The sequence below is a fragment of the Rhinichthys klamathensis genome, unplaced genomic scaffold (assembly GCF_029890125.1).
Source record: "Rhinichthys klamathensis goyatoka isolate OS25496 unplaced genomic scaffold, OSU_Roscu_1.1 h1tg000090l_1, whole genome shotgun sequence".
NCBI lineage: Eukaryota > Metazoa > Chordata > Actinopteri > Cypriniformes > Leuciscidae > Rhinichthys > Rhinichthys klamathensis.
The window spans coordinates 2,231,028-2,257,141 of NW_026606629.1; the positions used below are offsets into that span (position 1 = coordinate 2,231,028).

The 26,114-nt window shown below is 41.5% G+C and overlaps 1 protein-coding gene across 1 annotated transcript in view; it reads left to right on the forward strand.

Moving 5' to 3' along the window:
- Positions 1–26,114, forward strand: part of col4a2 (collagen, type IV, alpha 2) — a 191,705-nt gene that overhangs the window by 68,826 nt on the left and 96,765 nt on the right. Inside the window, exon 4 of the mRNA XM_056251804.1 lies at positions 3,369–3,449. Within this exon, the coding sequence (XP_056107779.1) occupies positions 3,369–3,449 (81 nt within the window). The remainder of the gene's footprint in view (positions 1–3,368; positions 3,450–26,114) is intronic.

Sequence of the window (26,114 nt, forward strand, 5' to 3'; positions counted from 1 at the left end):
CAAGAAATGTATCTTGATGTTACATCTTCCCTATGCTTGCTCCTGGACTTATGTTGAAGTGTTTCATGTTTCTTGTGCCATGGTTGTAGTCCTTTTGTTCATTGGTTCCCCTGTTCATTCGTTTTGATTGTTCCCAGGTGTCTAGTTAGATATAGCCCTTTTGTATTTACGCCCCAGCGTTTCCTGTGTTCTTTGTTAGGTCTTGTTTTTTGATTTTCCTCAGTTCTGTTCCAGGTGTGCTCCTTGTGTTCCCTGGTGTTGTTTTCATTCATTCTTATTCGGATCCAGCTCTCATTCGTTGTTTTTAGTTCGCCTTCGTTACACTTGAACAGCAAATAAGTTTAAAGAAATAAATTCATCATGTGTGAAACTTTTCTCTCAGCTCCTGTCATATTACAGGCATTACAGGAATGGATCAAATGAAACTGAGCAAGCTTTCTTAGTTATTATGAACTGTTGTTACTCATTACCCTTTGTCCTCCGGTGATTTGATTTGGAAAACCTCATTCCTTCATGCACAAAAACACACTCCTGAGTGCATATACTTTAGACCTTTTTCTCAGGTTGTGTCGGAAGCAGACATATGCTAATCAGGTGATCATTGTCTCAGGCTAGCTGGAAAATGTTTTTCCAGGTAGTGGAGGAAAAGGTCATTTTTTGTGTGGGGAAAGCGTGGGGTGGAACAGGATAGAACACAATACTCCTCTCATCATCTGCTGCAATCATCAACTATTTAGCAATAAACTGAAACTGGCCAGTCTTACACTTATTGCCTTGACGTTTGTGCTGCTTTTTAGTTCGTCATCTTTCCCACCTTCTGTAAGACAATGCTTCCCTATGGAGTCACTGTTTCAGGACTAACAGTGCTCAGAGAAAATAGCAGTTCCACACCTTTACCGTATTTATCTTCTATCCACTATTTATCCACATATTTAATAAATATTTAAATGTGTATTATAAACCTGGGCTCTGCAGTATGAATATTCGAGAGGAAGGACATATATAACTTTAGTCTTTCTTCTGTTAGAGGATCATGAATCTTTCTGAGGTCTCATTCAAAAAGAATTCTTTGTGACTTGAGGCAGAAGGCTCAATGTGGCCTTTGTCTGTTGCTTGTCCAGCATCTCATATCAGACGAACAAGACAGAATGTCTCTGAAACACTTTGTCGCAGACAGTTTTGTCTTGGCCTTAAAGGTTTCATGGACACACAGGGCTGTTTCAGCAGTCTGTGGGATCCGTGTGTAGGTGTGAGCAGACATACTGTCGTCATTGAACGAGACCCTCCAAAAATGAGGTCCCCTCTTGCAAAGAGAATAATAAATCATCTATTCATTAGCTCAGTAATTTACAGACCCCCTTAACTGAATTCCTGTTATGGGTTAATGTTATGTATGTTATAAATTAACTTTCCTTTATGGTGAAATGCCATAGCTAACTTAGTCTAACTATAGTCATGCTTTGAAGGACATTTAATGAGGGGTATTAAAGCTCCATGCAGACCGTAACTTTTTTGGGTTAAAAATTATCCCCAAATTGTTTTGGAGCAAGTACATAACCAGCCAGTGTTCAAAACTATTTGTTTGCCTTAGCTCGATTCAAAACGGTAAGCTTGTAATAATGTTTTTAATTCCAGTGGTACTGGTGGATTTCCGCGGGAGATTCTAGCATATCTTTGCGTCATTACGTCACATCTGTACACATAAAGAAGGAGTCTCGGCTAGTATAAGCTATATTGCGTGTGAGGATGTTGAAGGTGGAGATTTATAGCCTTTTCTCACAGCACTTGATATATATAAACTTATTAATGTGATGGTGGATCCAGAAAGGTTCAAACGACAATCACCAGTGACAACTGGAGACTCACCCGTTGTAAAATGCAAAAGACTTTGGACTGAGAATTTGGAAAAAGAGACTGGAACCGGGCCCATGCGAAAACAAGGATAAATATCTGAAGGGCATTAAATGTAGTCACGCAATGCTGATGTTGTTAACATTAACAATTTGAGAACAAAGTATAATTTGCCCGGTTTGATGTGATATGATGAACGATCGTTAGATTTAATCAGCGCAATTTACTGCAATGCCTTTTTTCAGTTAGGTGATCAGAAAGAACAAAAGTGGATGTTACTTACTTGTTCAGATGACATTTTAGGGTGAAAATTCTTATGTTGGTCATACTTCCAAAAAGTAGAATCTGTGATTCTGAATGCCAGTATCCACACCGGCGCGGCGACTGACAGCCGCACATTCTCCTCAAAACATGGGATTCATCCGTGCTGTGCCGTGCCGAGGCACAACTCACGTATAGTTGATAATTCCGCGAATAACTGCAATTGCACATTTCGAACAGAGATGGCGACAAAGAGGAAAAACTGCAGACTGCAGCTTTAAGTTTTAAGCGTGTTTCTAATTCACAGTTGCAGTTTTTTTCATTTAAGGGCTATATTAGCAAATTATTATTATTTTATTTGTTTAATTCTATTTTTTTATTGTATTTAGAATAGCTGCTTGCTGAAGCTCATTTCATAGCAACTATGTATGCTATATACATACAAAAATAGATAAATCATGCACTATAAAAAAATTCTCTTCACAAAATGTTTTTTGTTGCTTTTTGTCATCATATGCATCTCATATTTGATCTCAAGTATGTTCTTCAATGATTCTGATGCTTCAGATTATTTTAGTTAAAAAATAATATCTCATATTTTCATAATGAATTTCCATATTCAAATATTGATTGGCTCTGGCATTAGGGTTATGCAATAAAATCTATACATAAAATGCATTTGAAAGGTATCAAAGATAAAGGATGAAGGCATTTTAAAAGCTTTAATGTTGTCTTAACACAAGAAACAAAAAAAGTTTAAATCTGATAGTTTTAATTAAACCAAACTACCAACAGTTATCTTCCAAAAATTTGTTTTAAGAAATTATATATATATATATATATATATATATATATATACACACCTTTGGTATGTTAAACATTTTACATTATCGTGGATATTTTTGAAAATGATCTTGTCCTCTAAATGACCAGGAAAATAAATAAACAAATAAATGATGGTCTGTTGAGTGACACAGTTTGACCAAGCACAGCTGCAGAGTCACACGAGTGTCTGGAACTTGATGGAGATTCACGTCAAGCTGCCACATTAGAAAAACCGACAGTACAGTGACAGCCTCTAGCACAACATCATAACTTTGCAGCATTCTTGTCTGTTATTTTAAGGAAAAACATGCTGTGAATCAAATGTGTCATTTTAAATGGCTTAACATCTGATGGCACTGAGCAAGCTTTTAAACCAAACAACTCAACGTGCCATTCAACATTGTCTTCACACTTTTTCTTTCCTCTCTCAGGGAGTGAAGAAGAGCAGTGGACCATGTGGGGGGAGAGACTGCAGCGGAGGGTGTCAGTGTTATCCTGAGAAGGGTGCGAGGGTAAGTCTGTTTCAGTCTTATAGCCCATCCTAAGTGTCTTTATCCATCCAGTGCTATGTTGGATTTGAAGGGCGTGTCCATCATCAAATATGAAAACATGACTAGAAATATAACACTGCTAGACTATCGATAATGCATCAATGTTTTTGAAAAAGAAACATCTAGGTGAAGCTGAGAGTGAATGAACACCAGTAAACTGAAGCCTTTTCTATATGACACATCCTATTTAAGATCCTAGATACACAACATAAAAGTAACATTATAAGTTCTATCTGCACAGAAAGACTCAAATGCAAGTGAACCTGAACTAAGTTGCGTACTAGTCAGAAAGTGTTACTCTCATTGTGGATGGGATCTCCCCGTGACAACGCGCTGAAACACGGGCAACTAAAGCATAAAGAATTCACAACATTCTATAGTTTTCTTATTGTAATGTTATGTATATGGCAGATTGGCACTGCACATCTTGCACCTAACTGTATTTTTATCTACTTTATCAAGTGACATCCCTGCACGTTTTCCAAGCCATGATGAGAAACGATTTTAATTAAAACATATAGGCCTACTGTTGAAAAAATATCTCAAGACAAAAAAAAAAGAACACTGCTGGATTATTAATAATATCATCGATGTTTTTGAAAAAAAAAACCATCTAAAAGAAATATGACTGTCTCAAAAAACCCAATCACAGTCAATAATGTTAGGCATTGACGTCTGAGCAGACGCTGAAGGGTCAATGAACACCGGTAAACTGAAGCGCTTTCCTAGCAGGTTAATAAACTCAACCAAATGCATCATATATTAAATTAATCACATATATACACTATAAAAGTAATTTACATCTGCACAAAAAGATGTGAATGCGCTAGTGAACTTCTTGATTGTGCTTGTCTGAATGTGTAACGCTGAAACAAAGATAACTAAAGCACAAAGAATTAATGGTAACACTTTACAATACGGGTGCACAAATATGCATTAATTCATACTTAACTAATGCACAGATAGTCATGAGTTAATGTATGACTCATGAAGAACTAAACCATTAATTAATGATTACTGCATCAGCAACTAATGAAGAGTCTATATGATTAATAGATTAAGTAATAAATGAATTGCTATTAATTAAACGTGTCATTGTGTATTAATTCCTTAATAATTTTTTTTATTAACTAATAGTGTAAATGAATGTGTTAATTACCACAATTAGTCAACGCTATGCACTTCAACTTCCAGTTGTCTGCTTTAACCCTCTGGGGACGGATTGGGCGGTACCGCCCGAAATGGCATACTTTTACAAATGTGTAATTATCTTAAAAACTATTAATGATAGAGAGCTGCGGTCTTTTTTACCGTCTTCCTCAGATTCCGCTGAAAACAGTGATAGCCGGCTTGTAAATATACACACTTCCTTGTTGCGCAATACCACTATGTAAAAGGCCAATGAAATCGATGTTGTTTGGCAGATTCCGCGAACAACAACCAATTGAAAAATTGCCGATGGAGAAATATTTTTCTTACCCAATCAGAGGAAGGTTACCATGACCTTTCTAGCAAATCAGAGGACTCTGTAGCCTTGCAAGGGGTGGTACTATATAGTTAGGGATATGACGCAAACAGCGTTGAATGGAGAGAAGGAGAGAGAGCGAACGGAGGCTTACGGAGCGGATTATCAGAGATTTATATGAGAGAGAGAGAGACAGAACAATTATAATATATATATATATATATATATATATATACAATTATAGCATTATTTATTGTTTTAGCACTTTTATGATGGCAAGCAGTAAACGATTTACGGTGGAACAAGCTCTGGAACAATTACTGGAGAGTGACGAGGAGAAAGCATTGCTTAGAAAATTCTAAGCATTCCTAAGAAAAACGCCTGGGACTATTTGTAAATAAAGTTACATTTTTCATTGTTCTTTACACATTTTATTTAACAATTACACATGTCTGTCAAGCAAAGGCTTTGACAAATATATTTCTTGTTCAAAAACTGTTTACTATTTTTGTGTGATGTGTGATTTTCAGAAATAAATGAGAAAAATCTAATTTCCGTTTTTGAAATTCTCTAGTTTATAGTACATTTTTCACTCATACTTCCTTTATAAACACATTACATGCATGCTTATGTTATCTTAGGGTCTTCTGAATCCATAGATACCAACCACATAGTGATCCATCTCCATTACATATGGTTTATAAGCCCAAATGTAAAAATAGAGAAAACGGACCAAAAAGGGCTTAGTCCCCAGAGGGTTAATTAATCATTAGCTAATGATTTGCAAAGGTATCATTATGTTATGACTTTACTTGTTGAGGCACATGACTATTAACTAATTGTTAAGTAATATGTCATTATGGTTATGGGTTTTGTCATCCCCACTAAAGGTCTGTGGGGCAGTTGCACATGCAGTGAGTGTAATGTCAGAGAGTGTTTGAAGGATGGGTAAGTTGGGTCGCACACAAATATCAGCACACCAGAATCTGAAATACTGACGCTGTTACACCGTTTAAACTGGACGAGACCATTACAGCTGTCTACACTGGACATGACAGACCATTGCAAGTCCATTTGTCCTTCATAACAGAAGTAGCGCAAGAGCTCGGAGTACGTCAGAAATAGAGTGAGGCATCAGTCTACTGTCGGGGTTTTGTTGTGTCGTGTAGCATTGTGTCGCATCCAGTGTTGTATCACTGATTATAATGGGTTCTAGTTTCTTTGTCCGGTCTAGACACAGTGTTATGAAATAGCAGAGCCCGGGCGCATATTCTCAGTGTTCTTCCTTTAAATCCTAGAGCTCAAGCTTAACCTGACACACTATGAACTGTTGGATGCGGCGGTTCATCTGGCACAGTGAATCCCGGTTGTAGAAGGTGGGAAATTGAAATCCATAGTGTGGATGTCAAAACCATAATTTACATATTACTTAACAATAATAGTTAATAGTCATGTGCCTCAACAAGTAAAGTCATAACATAATGATACCTTTGCAAATCATTAGCTAATGATTAATTAAAGCAGACAACTGGAAGTTGATGTGCATAGCTTTGACTAATTGTGATAATTAACACATTAAAGGTATTGTAGGTAGGAATTTTATAAAAAACTTTTTTCCAAATTTGTTTAAACTTTCTGTATATATCAATGCATAATTAAAATGTAAGTACTCTGATAAAAAGAGTATAAAAATCGAGTGACTCTAGACAGTTTAATCTGTACTAAACACATCTCATTATTTCCATCCGGGACGAAACAAAGGATTGGCTTAGGCGACTGTCACTCTCTCCCAACCATGGCAACCACCCTTTTGCCACACAGGACCTGCCCACTTGCCCATACCCGTTTGATTTGAGGAATTCAAGAGGCACGGAACCTAGGAATAGCAAAACAATGGCAGAGAAAGACCAATCAAAATTCACATATGCAGTTCGCGAAGGCAAACCAGGCAAAAAAAGGAAGACAGTAACGTTACTAGAAAAGGTAATGAACAAAACGTCTTTGGATAAACAACGAAATAAAACGCGTGTCAATATCGGTGTGGCTTTCCAGCGATGGCGAGAACTGAGAGACCTCAAGGGGCTGAAAAGTGACGCCTTGTGACGACCTCCTCTGCTTCGCCCTCGACCCCGGATCTGTCCTCGAGCTGACGATGCGGTACTTGTCTCTGTGTAGTCCTCATCATCAGAGTCAACAATGCTTTCATCATGGAAACTCTTACATGCAGAACACCATAGCCTATATGTTATGAATGTTACACGAAATTCATCTTCATCACAGTGTAAAAGATGGCAATGGAAAAACGTGTATCGTGCAACCTGTTTTTAGCTTTGCCTTATAGATAACTAGCTCGTTAGCGAATCAATAAATACATATTTTAAACTTTACCAATATCAATATGCTAGCTTGATAGTGAGTACTAAAATACATCTTATTTGTTTATCTTCATAATGATAAAGTTAGATTTTTTTATTACATGTGATTCTGACATGATGTCACTACATGCACTGCGCTCCTTCCTCTCCGCTCGTCTCAGGTAAATAATGCGTCTTCAGCTCAGCGGTCGGAGTCGCGCGTTCATGTGTTTTTGGGGCGTGGCTTTGGAAGGAGCCCAGAAGGGAGGGGGTGGAGTGAATGGAAATAATGAGCTGTCTTTAAAACAGTTGTGAGAGGTCTACAGACACTCGATTTTTATACTTTCTTTTTTTTAGAGTACTTACATTTTAATTATGCATTGATATATACAGAAAGTTTAAACAAATTTGGAAAAAAGTTTTTTTTATAAAACTCCTACCTACAATACCTTTAATGTACACTATTAGTTAATAAAATATGTTATTAAGGAATTAATACACAATGACACATTGAATTAATAGCAATTCATGTATTACTTAATCTATTAATCATATAGACTCTTTATTAGTTGCTAATGCAGTACTAATTAATTAATGGTTTAGTTCTTCTTGAGTCATACATTAACTCATGACTATCTGTGCATTAGTTAAACATGCATTAATGCATATTAGTGCACCCGTATTGTAAAGTGTTACCGAATTAATATATTTTTTTAAGTCACGGCGTTCATCGTTTTCATGATCGATCATCGCTGTCACTTCCGAGTACTCGAGGATTCACGCATCCCTAAAATATAATGAAACAATATAATTTTCATACTAATCCTGCAGTGGCATGCAGTAAATAAAATGCAATACTTCAATGGATAAGTGCTAAATAATATTGATATTATCTTGTGCAACACTTCCAAACTAACTACATCAAGAATACATAAAGCTTCATTTCAATTCACAGGCCTATTGAACTTGAAACATCATTTTTTTTAGATTTGCTGAACTTATATTGAACTGATTATGTTCACTGAAAGTACACACACACACACAAGCACTGAAGTTAGATGTGGGTTTTTTTTTCCATTTATTCAAGATCTCAGTTTTTTTTACAGAGTATTTCAGATTGAATTCTAGGTGTTTGACAGTGTTTCCGGCTGTACAAGACATGGCTGTTTGTTCACCAAATCTGTGACCTCTCGTCATCTGTTGTAAAAGTAAAGCTCCTTAGGGAGGGTGAAGGAGAGAGGAAATACATTCCTTAGCAAACATCAGGATATGAAGGGCCTCGTGAGTATGACTTGAGATGTCAGTTCAGTTGTCTTTTTTCCTGCACTGTAAAGGAGCAGGAAAAGGGGTTTGATTGTTTAGTTGAGCCATATAAGTGCCAAGTCTGCTGAGGGTAAAGTGCACTCATTCCAAAAGACATTTTTTCCTTTTGTTAAACATAAATGAAAACACAGAAGGGAAGGAATTGTAGACAAACACTCCCTGTTTGTATTTCTGACGCACATGACACACAACAGAAAAGTCATATTTCTGTTCAGTCTGACATTCTGTTATATATAAGTCAGCTTTTCACTCTGATTTATAGTTGTAATGCACGACAGGTTTTACATTGTTAAACCAATTACACTCTGATATTTGTTGTGCTATTAGCCATGTACAGGGACTAAATATAAGCAACCACCCAGAATATTTACATTTGATAATTTAGCAGGTGCTTTTATCCAAAGCGACTTACAAATGAGGAATACAACAAGCAATTAATCTAAAAATGCAATAAACATGAGAAGTGCTACTAATACAAAGTTTCAGACATCATTCAAGATAGCACACGATAGAATAGGGAAGGATTGAGGAATAGTGAGAGCTTAGCTGAAGTACTCGCGGAAGACAAATGTCTTGAAAATTCTGAGAATTCTGAGCAACTCCATAACAACAACAACCTATAAACATGTTAGCAACTGCATAGCAGCACCCTGGCAACCACCTACTGCTCTCCAGCACTGTGGCGGAAAAATGCAAAAGAGAGCAAAAATGATTCCATACAAAATTACTATCAAATTTCACAGTTTTGTTTCCTTCCAGGATCTGTCAGCATCTTACTTTAGCCAAACACACTTTTCCACTGTTTGTGTAGTCCTTAGTTTGATGTATGTGCTCCTAAATGATGTTTATAGGGAAAAAACAGCCTCACAGATGTCTGGACACAGTTCATGTCTCCCACTGGGTCCCTTGTGACCCCTCCTCTGTCCGCCCTTGACATTTGAGGAAATAAACGTGAAACTAATTTGTGTAAAAATGACAGGGCCCTTTATTTGCAACATTTAAGTTGAGAGATATTTTTTTTGGCCAGAGGAACTGTGGACATTTTAAATTATTATTTCTGTGGCCTAATATAACTTGAAGTGTTTATTTGTACAGGAAAATGTAATACATCTACAGTAGTTTGATGATTTAGATTTATTCGCAGTGGTATTTTATCAGAGAAAAATAGTCAAATGAATCTTATAGGATCACCCAATGGTTCATATTAAACACATTAAATTGTCTAAATTTTATGAATGTAACTGTACTGGCACTGCACAGCCTAACTGAATCCTTGAGGCCTTTGTTTTATTTTATTTTATTTTATTTTATTTTATTTTATTTTATTTTATTTTATTTTATTTTATTTTATTTTATTTTAGTTTAGTTTAGTTTATTTTAGTTTAGTTTAGTTTTCGTTTTGTTTTGTTCCGTTCCGTTCCCATTTCCCCTCCCATAACAAAGTATCAAACACTTATTTATGCACATTTCTATTGTGTTAAAAGGAACATTATTTATCTAATGTTTTTTTTCTTTTTTTTTTCTTTTTTTGGCTGTTACTTTTTGAGGATATTTTAAGAGATACTATGGACCTGTAGTGCCTGCCAGCCAAAATAACCATATTAGCAATATTCTTCATGTGAGTTGAGATTTGTTAGTTGGAAGAAGAAATGTTACTCTTTAGTGAAGACAATGATATCACTATTCACTACTCCATCACTGTTTTGAATAAGAGACACACATACAGGACAGTTAGCTTTTTTTCTTTTTTTTTTAGCAGGAGGTGTAATACGATACGTTTCAACAGATAATTCCGTATGATAGTTTCTTGTTGTTGGGAAAGAGGCACAATTGCTCCTATCCTTCTTTTTTTTGGCTGTATCAAAAAGCAATTCTCTATGAATGAATCCATGTTCCAGGTAAATAGATTATGCATCCTGCATCTCTTCTCATAGACTTCAATGTGTCTGTGTGAGAGAGGAAGAAATGGAGTACTTGAATTCCCAGTCTGTCTCTGTGGAAAGATCTGTTGAACTGCTTGTTTGCTCTCATTGTCCGTTTAATCACACACATTCTAGTCCATGCCTTTACTCTCACTACATTAAAAATGGATTTATTTTGAAGACTGCAACTCTATGAGATTCATTCAGCCAGCATTATTATTATTATTTTGATATCTTTTTTTGGAGATGTCACGTAATGTTATGGAACATGTTCTCTGTTTCTCTCCTTCAAACAGATACCACAAATATTTCCCGAATGCCATCTTCATTTCCTCATGCCTCCATACTGAAAGAGACTTTTCTTCTCTTGTTTCTCAAAGGACTTTTTTATTTCCTTTAAATATCCCCCCTTCTATCTTCCACTTTGTCTGTGCCCTTTCCATATTCAGCTGTAGAGTCTTGGAAAAAGTCTCTTCAGATTTAAAGAGCACATAGACAAACAAAAGGAGCATTGTAGAAAGGGAGAAGCGCAAGATGCAACTGGGCACAGAGAGATTTTTTTTTACTTTTAGTTAGGAGGGTGCGATCTAACAACTGCAATTCATTTCATGGATACAGAAAAGCATTGCCCCCACATACAAGAGACTGCAGTCATGTCTCTGTTATTGCTAGTGTGGGACAACATATAATATGTATGTATAACATGTATATATCTGTCTGTCTATCCATCCATCCATCAATCCATCCGCCCACCCAGCAGTTGACTACTGCAAAGTATTTACAGTACACCAGCCTACAGCCATCAGACTTTAAATCTCTCTTTAAAATGCACAAGCATGCAAAATACTAGGGCTGTACTCAACCAAAGTAAATCTTGGTCAACTGAAGTCCTGAAATTTTCGACTAAAAATGACGTTAGTTAAATGAATTAGCTGCGCACTCTGCGCATTACTTTGGTAGCCTTGTTGTCCGCCTAAATGAATTATAAATAAACATAAAAAACTAGGCTATTTGCAGTATATTCAATCGTTTTTGACCTAATTATTTTGCACTGAAATGAGTCTGACACACGAGTCTGTCGGCTCTGACAGCGTTGCATCACGTGCACCTGCGCAATATCATAGCCTATGATTTCCGAAAATAGTAGGCTACTATGTTGTCAAATAGTAATATCATCACAAGAACTGTTGAGGGATATGCAACATAATTTAGACAATTCTTTTTGTCATATGTTATAATAATAAGTTCTAACCAGTCCCTCCAGAAAAACGCGATTGTGCGATCGCTGAATTCAATGCATAATCAGCCAAAGTCCGCATATGCGGGGGTCGCATTTTTTCAAATACTCCGCAATTACGCCGCATAAATTGCTGATTTCCGCGCAAAATATGCGGGGCTTGCATGATTTCATAATCCACGCATTTTCGTCGCAAAAAAGTCACATATATCTTAGCAGAAAGTTGGAAAATGCTGCGTTTGCTTCACACAAGAGCAGCCATTTCCCCCTGTTGCCATGGGAACGTTATGAAGCGCAACTCGCACTTTATTCCCAAATCGAACTCGTATAACTGTCTGTCACACGTTCTACCGTCCACATCGTTACTTAATAAACAAAATAATATAAAAGAAGTAGCATCAAACAGAAATTAACCGCACACATGGGGTGTTCGAGGCGCATGGCACATACAATATAATACTGCAGACAGTTCAACAGGGAGCGCGCAGCTCTTAAAGGGGCCACACCTTATTTCCACTCGTTACAGTCTGAAATAAAACAAGATGAGAAATTAAATATTTCCAGCACTTTCTGTGATGTAGTATGCTTGCTTATCATAGGAAGTAATAAGAAATGACTCTTTACATTAAGGTAGTAGCCAGGTGAGAACAGGGTGTTGGGGGAATCACTTTTTTTTTCTCTTTTTCATCAAACTGCAATTTTTGCAAGTTCCCGCAATTTCATCGCCAAAAATTGCATAAATATCCCACATATTCCATCGCATTTTTAAAGAAAACAGGCCGCATAATCAAGGATTTTTGCCCGCAACAATCACAAAAAACTCAGCGTTTTTCTGGAAGGACTGGTTCTAATGCCGCGTTCCAGGCAACCTGTAACCCGTGTTTTTCCAACCTTATACCCATGAAAGTGCACTGGAACGGCAGTCAAACCCGTGACTTCCCACCCGTGAATTCGTACTAGATCGATGTACTCCCAGTTACGAGTTGAAAAAACACGGGTTACAGGTTGCCTGGAACGCGGCATAACGACTCGGTTACTAACGTAACCTCGGTTCCCTGAGAAGAGGGAACGAGTATTGCGTAAGTAGCTTACGCTATGGGAAAACTCCTTTTCTCGAGAAATATTGAAGTCTTTATGTAAAACGCATTGCAGCTGCACAGCATACAGCAATGAGCGAGGGAGCTCGGTCATTGGCTGTGCTGCGGCAACTGCACGAACCAATGACGGGGCGACTCTGAACCCGCTTCCAATGAGCGTGCTTCGCGCCCGCGCGCGTCAGAGCCCGCCAAGATGGGCGTGGCCAAGGGCTATATATTGAGCGCCCCGTCGTCTGAGTTCTTTAGGTTCAATCGACTGAAGCGAACTGACCAAGCACAAGCACGGCAGCTTACGCAATACTCGTTCCCTCTTCTCAGGGAACCGAGGTTACGTTAGTAACCGAGTCGTTCCCTTTCGAGAGGTTCCTCTTATTGCGTAAGTAGCTTACGCTATGGGAACGCCATGTAAAACGCCATGCGTGCTGACTTCGCTCTATTGAGCCGGAGGCAGATGCCTGAGCCTTTAAGCAAAGTAATTATCCACGAGCCGGCCGAAGGCGGGTTTTATAAGGGACAATGTGGAACGGCCCAATGGGCGCCCAGAGAAACACACATAAGCACATTTTCATGTACTGATATGTATGAAAAATCCTCTAAGTCAGTCAGAGACGGACCCTATAAGGGAGGAGATAATGTTCAGCATGTACACACTCCAGCCTATGCACAGCTAGACCGACAGTATGTTGGAGTGCAATGAGGGGACCTGTAGGTTATAAAACCTGATAAATGTTGACGGCGAGGCCCAGCCTGCCGCCGCACAAATATCTTGAATGGGTATCCCACTCGACCACGCCCACGAGGAGGCCATGCCTCTCGTAGAGGGAGCTCTGATGCCCAAGGGGCACTGAAGGCCCTTGGCCTCATAAGCCAGCGCTATAGCATCAACTATCCAGCACGATATTCTCTGCTATGAAACAGCGAGACCTTTGGTGCGGCCGCCAAAGCATACGAACAATTGCTCTGTCTGTCTGAACAGGGCAGAACGTTCCAAATATACTCTGAGCGCCCTGACCGGGCAGAGTAAATTAGCGTCGGTTTCGTCTGCTGGAGACGATAGCGCGGCCAAAGATATCACCTGTGCTCTGAAAGGTGTAGAGAGCACCTTAGGAATATACCCGTGTTTTGGCCTGAGGACAACCCTGCTGTCGTTAGGTCCAAACTCCAGGCAGGCAGCGCTTGATGACAGCGCGTGCAGGTCGCCCACTCTCTTGACTGAGGCGAGAGCCAGCAAGAGAGCAGTTTTGAGCGAGAGCTGTTTGAGGTGCACAGTTCGGAGGGGTTCGAACGGGGCACTCTTGAGTGCGTCCAGGACCGTGGCCAGGTCCCAGATCGGCACCGAGGGGGGGCGTGGGGGATTTATCCTCCTTGTTCCCCTCAGGAAACGAACAACTAGGTAGTTTTTCCCTAGTGTGCGTCCTTCTACAGGGTCGTGTGATGCCGCTATGGCAGCTACATATACTTTGAGCGTGGAGGGGGTTCGGCCTGCCTCCAACAGCTCTTGTAAGAAAACGAGCACACTCGGTACTTTGCATGTCTCAGGGTTCAGGTTCCTGGGTTTACACCAGTCACTGAACACCTTCCATTTCTGGGCATATAAGCGCCTCGTAGAGGGCGCTCGCGCCTCAGTGATGGTTCTCAACACCCCACTGGGGAGGTTCTCGGGAACCCGTTGAGGGGCCACGCATGGAGGGCCCACAGATCGGGGCGGGGATGGAGGATCATCCCGTTGGCCTGCCTGAGGAGGTCTAGCCTCAGTGGAATCGGGCATGGGGCAGATTGCATCATCTGCATCAGTTCTGGAAACCACGTCTGGTTCTTCCAGAGTGGGGCTACCAGGAGCACTGCACATTTCTCCTCCCTGATCCGACTGATGACCTGAGGTAGCATCGCGACCGGAGGGAAGGCATACAGCGGGCGGCTCGGCCAGATTTGGGCGAGCGCGTCTGTGCTCTTTGAAAAGAAGAGAGGGCAGTGCGCATTTTCCTTGGAGGCAAAGAGGTCGACCTCTGCTCTGCCAAAGGTTTGCCATAACCACTGAATCGTCAGGGGGTGGAGAGACCATTCTCCTGGGAGAACTTTGTCTCTGGACAGCATGTCCGCTCCCTGGTTCAGAACACCTGGCACATGCGCTGCTCTCAGCGAGCGCAGGTTGTGCTGGGACCATAGGAGGAGCTCCCTGGCCATCGAGTGTAGGGAGCTCGATCTGAGTCCACCCTGACGATTTATATGCGAGACTACCGTCATGTTGTCCGTTCGGACTAAGACGTGCTCGTCCTTCAAGTACCGGAGCAGGGCTCTGAGAGCCAAAGCGACCGCTTTCAATTCCAGACAGTTTATATGTAGGCGCTTCTCCGGGTTTGACCACAAGCCGGAGACAGGCCTGCCCTCGTAAAGGGCCCCCCAGCCTATTTTGGAGGCATCTGTCGTGATCATTTTTCTCCTTGTGTTCACGCCCAAACTCACGCCGGACTGATACCAGTCGACAGCTTTCCAGGGTGTCAGGGCTTTTATGCAGCCGTGATTTGCTCTGATTAAAAAGTGGCCCGAGCGCCACGCGTGAGTGGGGACACGGCTTTTGAGCCAGCGTTGGAGAGGACGCATGTGCAACAATCCTAGCTGGAGTACAGCTGATGCTGAGGCCATGAGACCGAGCATCCTTTGAAATCGCTTGACGGGGGCGCGCGCACCCGCTCTGAACGATGTTGCAAGGCGCCGGATAGTGAGCGCGAGTTCTGATGAGAGACGCGCCGTCATCTGCACTGAGTCTAGCGCTATTCCCAGAAAAGAAATATTCTGGCTGGGGGATAGCATGCTCTTTGCAAAATTGATTCTTAGACCCAGGCAATCTAGATGACTGATAATCCAAGACCTGTGTGTCACTAACTGGCTCTCTGATTGTGCTAGGATTAGCCAATCGTCGAGATAATTTAGTATTCGCACTCCCCGCTGTCTCAGGGGGGAAAGTGCTGCATCCATACATTTCGTAAATGTACGGGGTGCCAGTGACAGGCCGAATGGTAGTACTGTGTACTGGTATGACTGTCCCTCGAAAGCGAATCTCAGAAAAGGCCTGTGATGAGGCGCTATCGGAATGTGAAAGTAAGCGTCTTTCAGATCCACTGATAGAAACCAATCCCCCGGGCGAACTTGCGCGAGGATATGCTTGGTTGTTAACATTCTGAACGAGCGAATCATTAAAGCTTTGTTCAGATGTCTGAGATCTAGAATGGGGCGGAGACCGCCATCCTTTTTCGGGACGAGAAAATAGCGGCTGTAAAAACCTGCCTCGCTCATAGAGGGAGGAACTGTCTCTATGGCGCCTTTCTCTATCAGTTTGAGCATCTCGGTGCGTAGAACATGTGAAACATCTTTTCTCACTTTCGTCTCGACCACTGCTGTGAAGCGGGGCGGTCTGCGAGCGAATTGAAGCGAGTAACCGTGTTTTATTATGTTCAAAACCCATTTCGGCATGTCGGGGATATTTTCCCAAGCTTTCGCTCGCACAGATATGGGCTGAATGCTGGCTGGGGGCGTGTCGCAGTGACGTATGGCTCCCGCCAGCGAATCGCCCTGTGCTAATACCGAGCTGACAGCTCTCAGCGGCGCGGGCGCGCTGAGCAGCTTTGTTGAATGCCGAGTGCAGGGGTGCGTGTGAGATTACAGGCACGCTCGCCGTAATGCTCACAGAGTGAGATGGGGAAATGTTTAACACTGTATGGATAGTGCTTATGGGTGGGGGTGCATAGACTGTGGTAGGCACGCGCGCCACTTTCATAAAACTTTCATAGAACTTCCCGCTTTTACTGGGGAAGTGCTTATAACTGTGGGAACAGTGCTTATGTGTAGTGGTGCATACGTGACAGTTGGCACACAATCTACATTTATGGGGCGTCCAGCCTGAGCTGGGAAAACATTTGGCACTGCGTTGACAGTTTTGATATGTGGGAATGCGCACTTTGGTGTGGACACGTGACCCTTTAATGACACAGGCAGAAAATGGCTCTTTATGTGATTTCTGTGTGTCGCCGTAAAAAAGGCGTTTGTTTGCAGGTGGGCGAGCTGTGTGGCTGGCACATTGGCTGCTGTATAGACATTTCCAGCCGCCTGTAAGGGGACTGGGTAATGTTTTAAACGTTTTGGAGAGAACGGTCCGGCTCTTGCGAGACACGCGCTCTCCCTTTTTCTCCCTGTAGCTAGGAGGACTTACGAGGCTCTGGGTTCAGCACAATCTTGGGCCGAGGTCCCCGTCGCTCGGGCGGTTGTTTCCTGTTGGCAGAGCGCGAGCGGCGTCGAAAATCCGTTTCAGGTCTGGGCTGAGAGACGGGAGGCGCCGTCTTAGCTCGCTGCTGCTGAGGCGGCCTTTGGCGGCTCTGCGATGAGCTAGATCGCTTGGGCAGGAAGTGACGCATAGCCTGCGAATCCTTACGGGCTTCGGTGAAGCGCTCGGCGAACTCCATCACCGCTGGTCCAAACAGGCCGCTTTGGGAGATAGGCGCGTCGAGAAATGACGCCTTATCTGCATCCTTCATCTCTGTTAGCGTCAGCCACAGATGGCGCTCAAGGACAGTCAGGTTAGCCATAGCACGGCCGATGGATTGGGCGGTGGCTTTTGTAGCTCGCAGTGCTATGTCAGTGGCGCTGCGCAGATCCTTGAATGCCTCAGGATCGGGTCCAGACTCGTCCATACTGCGGAGAAGTTTAGCTTGGAACACCTGGAGGACAGCCATAGAGTGAAGCGCTGATGCAGCTTGGCCGGCGGCGGCGTATGCGCGACCGGCGAGAGCTGAAGTAGACCGGCAAGGCTTCGAGGGATGAGAAGCTTTAGCTTTCCATCCAGCGTTGGAGGGTGGACACAGATGATTGGCCACAGCCTCCTCGAGGGGCGGAGTCCCCTCATAGCCTCTTTCTTTCGCGCCGTCCACAGAGGAGAGCGACAAAGAAAAAGAAGGCTTCAGGCGAGCGGAGTGCGGGGCTTTCCACGACTTCGTGAGTTCGTCGTGAACTTCCGGGAAGAAGGGGGAGGGCCTTTGTCGAGGGGCCTGTCGGCGCCCCTGCAGGAACCACTCGTCCAGTCGGCTGCGGGCGGGTTCTTCCGGGGAAGACCAATCGAGCCCGAGGTCTTCCACGGCCTTAGAAAGGATGCGAACGATCTCCGAGTCCATGCTGGAGCCCGCGCTCGTGCCCGCTAATGTCGATGGCGCGGGGTCGAAGGACGAACCCGGCCAGTCGTCTGATGCAGCATCACAGGAAAAGCTGTCATCCTTGTCATCGTCATCCCCTGACGCGCCAAACGAGACGAGCCCCATCGCTCCGCTGGAGGGGTGCTGGTCCGCCTGTGTGAACTGGACACCACACTTCGGGTGGTGGTGAAGCACGCGGGGATTGGCCCGGCGTGACATCACTGCAAACCGCGTGCTCTGGCGGCCTCTGTGAGCGGCGCTTTTTCTTGCGCGGCTCGACCAGAGGGGATGGCAGCACGGAGGAGGTGGGCTCTTTCGCGGTGAAAACGGCGAAGCGAGCGCGCAGCTCGGTGAGGCCCAGGGCGTCACACTCGGGACATCCGCCTCGAGTAAGGGCAGCCTCTGCGTGGTCCGGTCCCAAGCAGCGGGTGCAAATGATGTGACGATCCCCGTCCTGAAGAGGGCCTCGACACGAGGCGCAGGAAGGCATTTGAAACAACGCCTTGTTAATTTGCTCTTTTAGAAGTGTCGCGGGGGCGAACACTGAAAGCTTTGTAAAAGGATATGAGATGATGCGCGCCGGATGGCTTAGCAGAAGGCGATCGAAGGCGGCTGAAGGCGCCGGCGTCCTCGAAGCAGTCCTGCTGTAGGCTTGTCGACGGCGGCGGCGAAAAGACTCCAAGAAATCCGGAGGATCCAGCGAAGAGAAGGTCTTTGCTGAAGGAGATTAAATCTAAAGAACTCAGACGACGGGGCGCTCAATATATAGCCCTTGGCCACGCCCATCTTGGCGGGCTCTGACGCGCGCGGGCGCGAAGCACGCTCATTGGAAGCGGGTTCAGAGTCGCCCCGTCATTGGTTCGTGCAGTTGCCGCAGCACAGCCAATGACCGAGCTCCCTCGCTCATTGCTGTATGCTGTGCAGCTGCAATGCGTTTTACATAAAGACTTCAATATTTCTCGAGAAAAGGAGTTTTTCCATAGCGTAAGCTACTTACGCAATAAGAGGAACCTCTCGAAAGGGAACTGTCAGACACTATCATTTCAGCCGCTCTGTGCATGTCCTCGCACAGAGCGAGGCTGAACATAGGAGCTCAGCTTCGCGGCTGAGACACGAATAGACTATTAACTTAAAGCTTTTACTCTTAATAAACACAAAAGGCACGTCCACTTTAATAAAAAAGAATATTTATTAAACAAACCAGATCAAGAGCAGAAACGAAATAAAATGCATAACTGAAAAATAAAGCATCTTAGGCTCAAAACTAACACAAACAGTCGGCACAGCGCAATTGCGCATTAGGCTCCAAATAAAAAAGTTAGGTTAATTACACTAAAACATTGAAATATGCCAATTCTGATATGTTCATATAGCCTACTCAAAACAGACAGGGCAACCTAACGCAGACAAGTTAGCTTACCGCTTTTAGATGATATGTCATGTTTGTCGTCGAGCTGTGTGAACTGTTGCTTGCAAACTTTGCATTCGACCTTTTTCCCGTTATCAATTTTAACAAAATGCTGCCACACTGTCGATGTCTTTGTTGTTGACATGTTAGAAGAGGACGGACTATTAAACGATCTCATAATTAAATAAGTAATATTCAGCATCAAACCTTCTATAGCCTACTTATCGTTCTCTCTTGGGTTGGGCTAATCCAAAAAAAGTGAAAACAAGGGGGGTGTTCTGAAGACAGACTGTTACCTGTGAAACAGGGGTACTCTGAAAACACCCCCATTAGCAATTAGTGCTTTCTGCCTGGTGAAATGAGCGCGGCAAAACTGATGAAATGAACGCGGCAAAACTGATGAAATGAACGTGGCAAAAAATCGACCAATCAGAATTTTGGTCGAACCAGAACCTATCGACCAATTAATCGACTAATGTGCATTGTTAGTAAATTGTTGTTTCACTGGAAACACAAACCCTAACGACTTCATTTTTGATGATTAGTCACCTTTAAGGACATATAATATATTGTTTTGACATTTCCTGTCTTGACAAACATTCATCTCTATTTAAATTCTAGTTTCAAAGAAGAAAATGTGGAGGTCAAAATAGATTCATAGGCCTTTAGCTTCCATTCAACTACACAATATACTAGAAAGTAAAAAAAAAAAAAAAGTGACCTTGAGTTGTAAAAATGTATTTATGATTACTTTTGTCTAATATGTCATAAGGGACTAGTAAATAACTTAATGGCATTGACAGTACAGTAGTAAACCCTATATTCCAGCCATTTGAGATATATGTGGTCTCCTAAGGCTATATGAAAAAGATGCCCCTGTTTTACTAAAGGCCATGGCTCTTTTGTTTTAGTCTCAACACAGGAATTAGACCAGTAGTTTCTACTCGGTTGGCAGTCTAAACAGTCATCTAGAGTAATCAACATGAGTGACTTGAAAGGAACCAAGCTGAAGGCCGCTGAAAAGATGCACATGAGGTTTGACGTATGTTCGAAACATCTGTTTGCCTGTCTCAGTAGAGGCACATTTCCTGTAGAGGAAGTCTTGCTTTGGAGTGATTTACAGTCAGTCAGTCAGTCAGTCTGTCTGTCTCATCCTATCATATCTTATCTGTCTACAATGTGAAGAGCTTTATTGCTCAGGTACGGGTGCACCAAGATTGTATAAAGAACTGGGTCAAAAATGACATTATAATTATCATTATTAAATATATATTTTTATATATATTTGTACAGGTAGGTACAATATGCTACCTTTACCACCTTTGCCTTTCGCTTACTGTAAATTTTCTATTTTTTTCATCTGTGAGTGTGACATATAAGTAAAGTTTTTTAAATAGGGCGATGAATTATTCACGCTTTCTATCAGTCACTCGTTTTCTCTCCCTCTCTTTTTGGGAGATAACAATAATACATTTTTTTATACAGGAAGGAGGAGTTTAGTCTCTCATGTCAGTGAATAGAATCAGGTCATGTTATCTCTCTCTCTCTCTCTCTCTCTCTCTCTCTCTCTCTCTCTCTCTCTCTCTCTCTCTCTCTCTCTCTCTCTCTCTCTCTCTCTCTCTCTCTCTCTCCCTCTCCCTCTCTCTCCTCTCCCTCCCTCCCTGCTCTGGCCCTTCTGCCCACAGGAAGGTTTCCCATACATGTGACACACACCCAGACCTCTCACACATGTTCTGATGCACATTTGCTCTGCTTCCATGTGTTATACTTAAATGTCACAATGATAAACACACTATGGAATGGAAACCACTTGCATTTCTAGGAACTATTCAAACACACAGGCCAACAAATGAAGTGTTTTAAAATGTGTAATTTGTTAGAAGGCCACACAAAAAGATTCAGTGATGGTTATGTAGATGCAATTATGTGATGTTCTGTGGTTAATCCTATGTTTAGTCATTAAATCATATATAATTAATTAATTAACCCAGTGAAGTTTTACATTTTTGGAAACAATCTATATGTATAGATTTGATTTGGAGAATGTATCTAGTCCAGTCATGAAACTCTACAGGTTGCAATCTGCAATCAATCACATCCTCACCACATGGCACAAGCTGATTGGCCTCTGCTGATCCTGTAGCCAATGAATTTGCTTGCTCAACATTTAAATAGTCTGGTTCATTGTTTGCTAAGCTAGTCCTGCAGTGTGCTATCAGAGTTCCTCTGAAATCCACCACCTCCCCAGCTCCACCTGCCTAGATCTGCTACGGGATTTATGTATGTCTATTTATGCAGCAGCAGCATATCTTACATGCTCACAGCAGCGTTTCTGTGTATCTATTAGCAGTAGCAAGTCCTTACTTGCTCTGCAGCTGCAGCAGCAGAAGTGTAGCAGATCAAGTCCACCAAGGTCAAATACATTAACACATCCATATTCAATAACATGCCAAAACTATTCCGATAGTTGTTGTGATTGAAATATGTATAGAATATATACAGTACCATTTGGGGTCAGTAAGATTTTTATTAAGATTATTTTATTCTTCAAGGATGCATTAAATGGACCAAACATGAGAGCAAAACTCATGTATAATGCTCTTCTTACTTTCTATTCATTAAAGAATCCTGACAAAAAATAGCTTCCACAAAAATATTAAGCAGCACAACTGTTTTCAACATTGGTAATAAGAAGAAATGTTTCTTGAGCAGCAAATCAGTGTATCAGAATGATTTCTGAAGGATCATGTGACACTAAAGATTGGACTAATGATGCTGAAAATTCAGCTTTGCCATCATAAGAATAAATTGCATTTTAAAATATATTCAAATAGAAAAGAGTTATTGTAATAGTATTTTGCCGTATTGCTGTTTTTACTGTATTTTTGATTAAAAACTAAATATGCAGTCTTGGTGAAAATACTATAATTAACTGCAGTGTGAATTCTCTGGTATAATATAATATGGATAGTCAGATGTTCACACAAGGAAAGGCCTGTTGAGTCCAATACCAAGTTAAGTAATACAAAAAAATAAGGTTTGCATTCTTAAATTAAGTCTTCACCAATCCAGCAATTAAAAATGAAAAAAAGTGGATTGTTGCAATATATGTAAGAAGGAGATAATTAGTATTAGTAGAGTGAATATCTGTATATCTTTTTAGAGTTTAATATCTTTGAATATAGTCTTTAAACGGATTAGGAAAATCCATATAAATTATTTGTTTAGCAGTTGGTAGCTCGACAACACTGTACATATGTTCCCTTTCAAATAAATCCCCCTCAACGATGTCTGCAAGTTGGTAACACTCAAATCACATTTTTTTCATGACTGCTAATGATACTGGCATCTTCTGGAATCTACAAATGCTCCAGTGGAAGAATTGAAATGACAGGATAATCTGTTTGTGGTTTAGTTTGGTGGCCAAATCAGCAATGGATCCTTTCCCTCAATTGACTATTGTGTGTAAGACTCAAGAATCAAGCTGCGGGCCTTCAGTCCACCCACGTTTGGATCTCTGCCCTGGTTGTCCAGTTGGTCTGCTGGTGAGCAATGTTTTAGCACAGCTGGGACAGGAGTGGGTGGCAGGTCATTTTGTGAGAGAGAAGACATGAAGCGTGCTAAGTGATGTACCAAACAGCTACTGGATGAACCAACACAGATACAGTAGTTTTGATTTTAGTTAAAGCTTGTGGGTGTTTGACAGTTGACTTGTTTTTTTTTTGTTGTAATATTAGAACTAGTGAGTAGATGTTACTAGTGGGATGTGTGACAGTGATAGTGGTATCGTACAAATTGCGAAAGGATTGAAATACCTGGTTTCTTTGTGCAGTATTGTCTGTCCCATAGCCTGAAAAGTCAGATGGGGAAATTCTTTGTTCCGCTAAGTTTGGGAATGTACCATTGTTAATAGGGAATGGGTGTTCCAGGGACAACATGGCCTAGTTGCCTCTGATACATTTCCTGTTCAATGCAATGTAAATTATATATTTTATTAAGAGAGTCGATTGTTTAATCTGAACGCTATGACCAAATCGTTCTTCTAGAATTGATATGAATGGGAAAATATGTTAACTGTTGTGTGTCATTTACTTCCATTGTAAGTGCCTTACAGTAAACGAGAGACGAGTCAAAATAATTTTTCCGTGGTCATCAAAATGATGTCACAAATGCAGTCGACTAAGCATAACATGACAAGCGAGGGTTACTTAAAATTCCTGTTGTGGAAAAAAAAAGTTACATGAATTTAACTCGTTGCCACTCAAACGTGTGGTACTGTAGCCATCATCACTCCATCAGCCTTGAACTATTCTAAGATGAAAAAAAAAACATGTTACTTAGAGTGACAAACATTTCATGGTTTCCTCAAGGGAAACTTGATATTTCCAGCTCAAGGGGCGTTTGCTTTTATAAACCAGGTCTTTGAATCCCATGGGCATGTCTGTTAGGATATGAAAGGTAATGTGTCCGTATGATGTTATTGATTGTCCGGTGGAGCTCTTCCCATATAGCACAGTTCCCCAGCTTCATTCTCACTTATATTACAGCTGGATCCTGTCTGCACTCATAAGCCGTGCCTCAGAGGGCTCATTCCTGAATCTTGAGGCAACGGCGCAGGTGCCTCTGGCTCCTCAAAAAGTGAGGGGCCTAACCAGGCCTCCCAACACACGTGAATCTCATGCGCTCGCATAGACGTGCTAATGGAGGAAACTGTGTAAACACAAGGCATTTGTAAAACAGAATGAACCAAAACCGATGGGAGGAAAACATTTCACCCACAGTCTGTGTTTACTCGCTGCATTGTTTACTGTAATATCTTTCATGTCTTCTTTCTTTAACTCTGGATTGAATTACTTGCAATACAATGCAATGTGAGGCACGTGTGGCAACACGTGGGCCAGACACCAAAAGATGATCTATCTGGGCCAATTAAAGACAAATCTAAACACATTAAAAGTATAATAAACACAGGATATCAGTGTAGCTGATCTGTGTAGAATACATCCTCTGACCAGGCCAGCTATCAGGAGAATGTCAGTAAAGGACTTTCTATGGCTGGACAGTGTCTTTCTTTCATTCTTTCTTTGTTTTTCTCTTTTTCTTTCTTTCTTTCTTTCTTTCTTTCTTTCTTTCTTTCTTTCTTTCTTTCTTTCTTTCTTTCTTTCTTTCTTTCTTTCTTTCTTTCTTTCGAATAGTACTGCTGACAAGTGGTTCAACATCTGCCTACAGATGTTGGCCTGTGTGTTGATGCGGAGGATGTTTTTTTGGGGGGGACCACAAGCAACATGACTTACCAGTTTTGGAAATGTTGTTTTGAATTTATAGCACCAGTGTGTAAGACTATGTTGTGTGTATTTTTGAGGGCTTGTGTGTCCTGTCTGAGGGCAAAGTTTGGTTTTTCAGCAAGAGTGAATGGTTTTGAGTGTAGAGCTTCATTTTGACCTGAAAATAGGATGTTTGGGGAATTGGGTGAGACGTTATGGATTTGTGTTTACTGTTTTGAGAATACGAGGCATAGTTTCAAGAAATGTGTTTAAGCAATCGAGAAAAACTGTAATATTTAATTTTGACTCCCACAAGCTTTATTATTTAGCTCTGGGTTCTGAAGTTAAGAGGATGTGTTTGGAAAGTTTTAATGGCTGAACACCTCTGGCACTTTATTTAGTCACCTATTTCAGAGAGAGCAGCTATTTTTAACACTAATGTCAGCACCACTGTGAATAAGCAGAGTGACCAAAAAGAGTCTTTGGGACACTTATGCAACACAAAAAATAATGATATGAATGTCAATGCATTTCATAACTAAATGTCACTCCAATTTTTTTTGTTAGGTTTTAAATGATAACATAATCAACATACTGTTCAACAATAAGGAAAGTATTTGTCCACTTTGTGGTTGTCTAGTGTTAGTGGAGCATGTTCATATGTAATGTGATGAACTACACCTGTGATTACTTGGATGGGACACCTATGTGAACTTAGAACTGAACTAAGAACTCTTCTGTGGAAGTCTCAGGACCAAAAAATGTTTGTCCAATCATTGCATTCGGTCCAAATGCAATGATTGGAGGATGGGAGGGTGAGATCTCATGCTTTCAAAGCTAGTTCGCTATTGTTAGTCTCTCCGAAATTGCCTGCCCTACCTTTAATGTAAAATGGTTCTGAAATGTATTTATTTTTGGTTGGGATGACTCTTGGTTTGATACTTTGTATACAATGACATTCATATTGTTTAAAGTGTGGCTAAAATTTCCAAATACGTTTTGGGCCACTATAAATGTTTTGCTTAAACATGGTATCAGACAGGGATGACACTTCAAATTTTGACATTATCAGACACCCACTTAGTGCCTCTCTCTGAATCTATCTCTCCACCATCCTGTTTGGATTCCTTCCTTCCTTAAGGGAGATATCTGTTACTAAACCAACAGTATGAACCATGGCAACCACTCCAGCCCTGTAGCCCAGTCAGCAACACTGTGTAAATACGGTGGGGATAAAATAGAGAGCGTATATGAAAAAAGGATTGGGGGTATATGTGCTGTATTTGTGTGGGAGCAGTCCCAGAGCCTCACTTGTATTTGGACTATCGCTTTTCCCAAGGACCGGAGATATTTCATTATGAAGATTAGTCATAGAC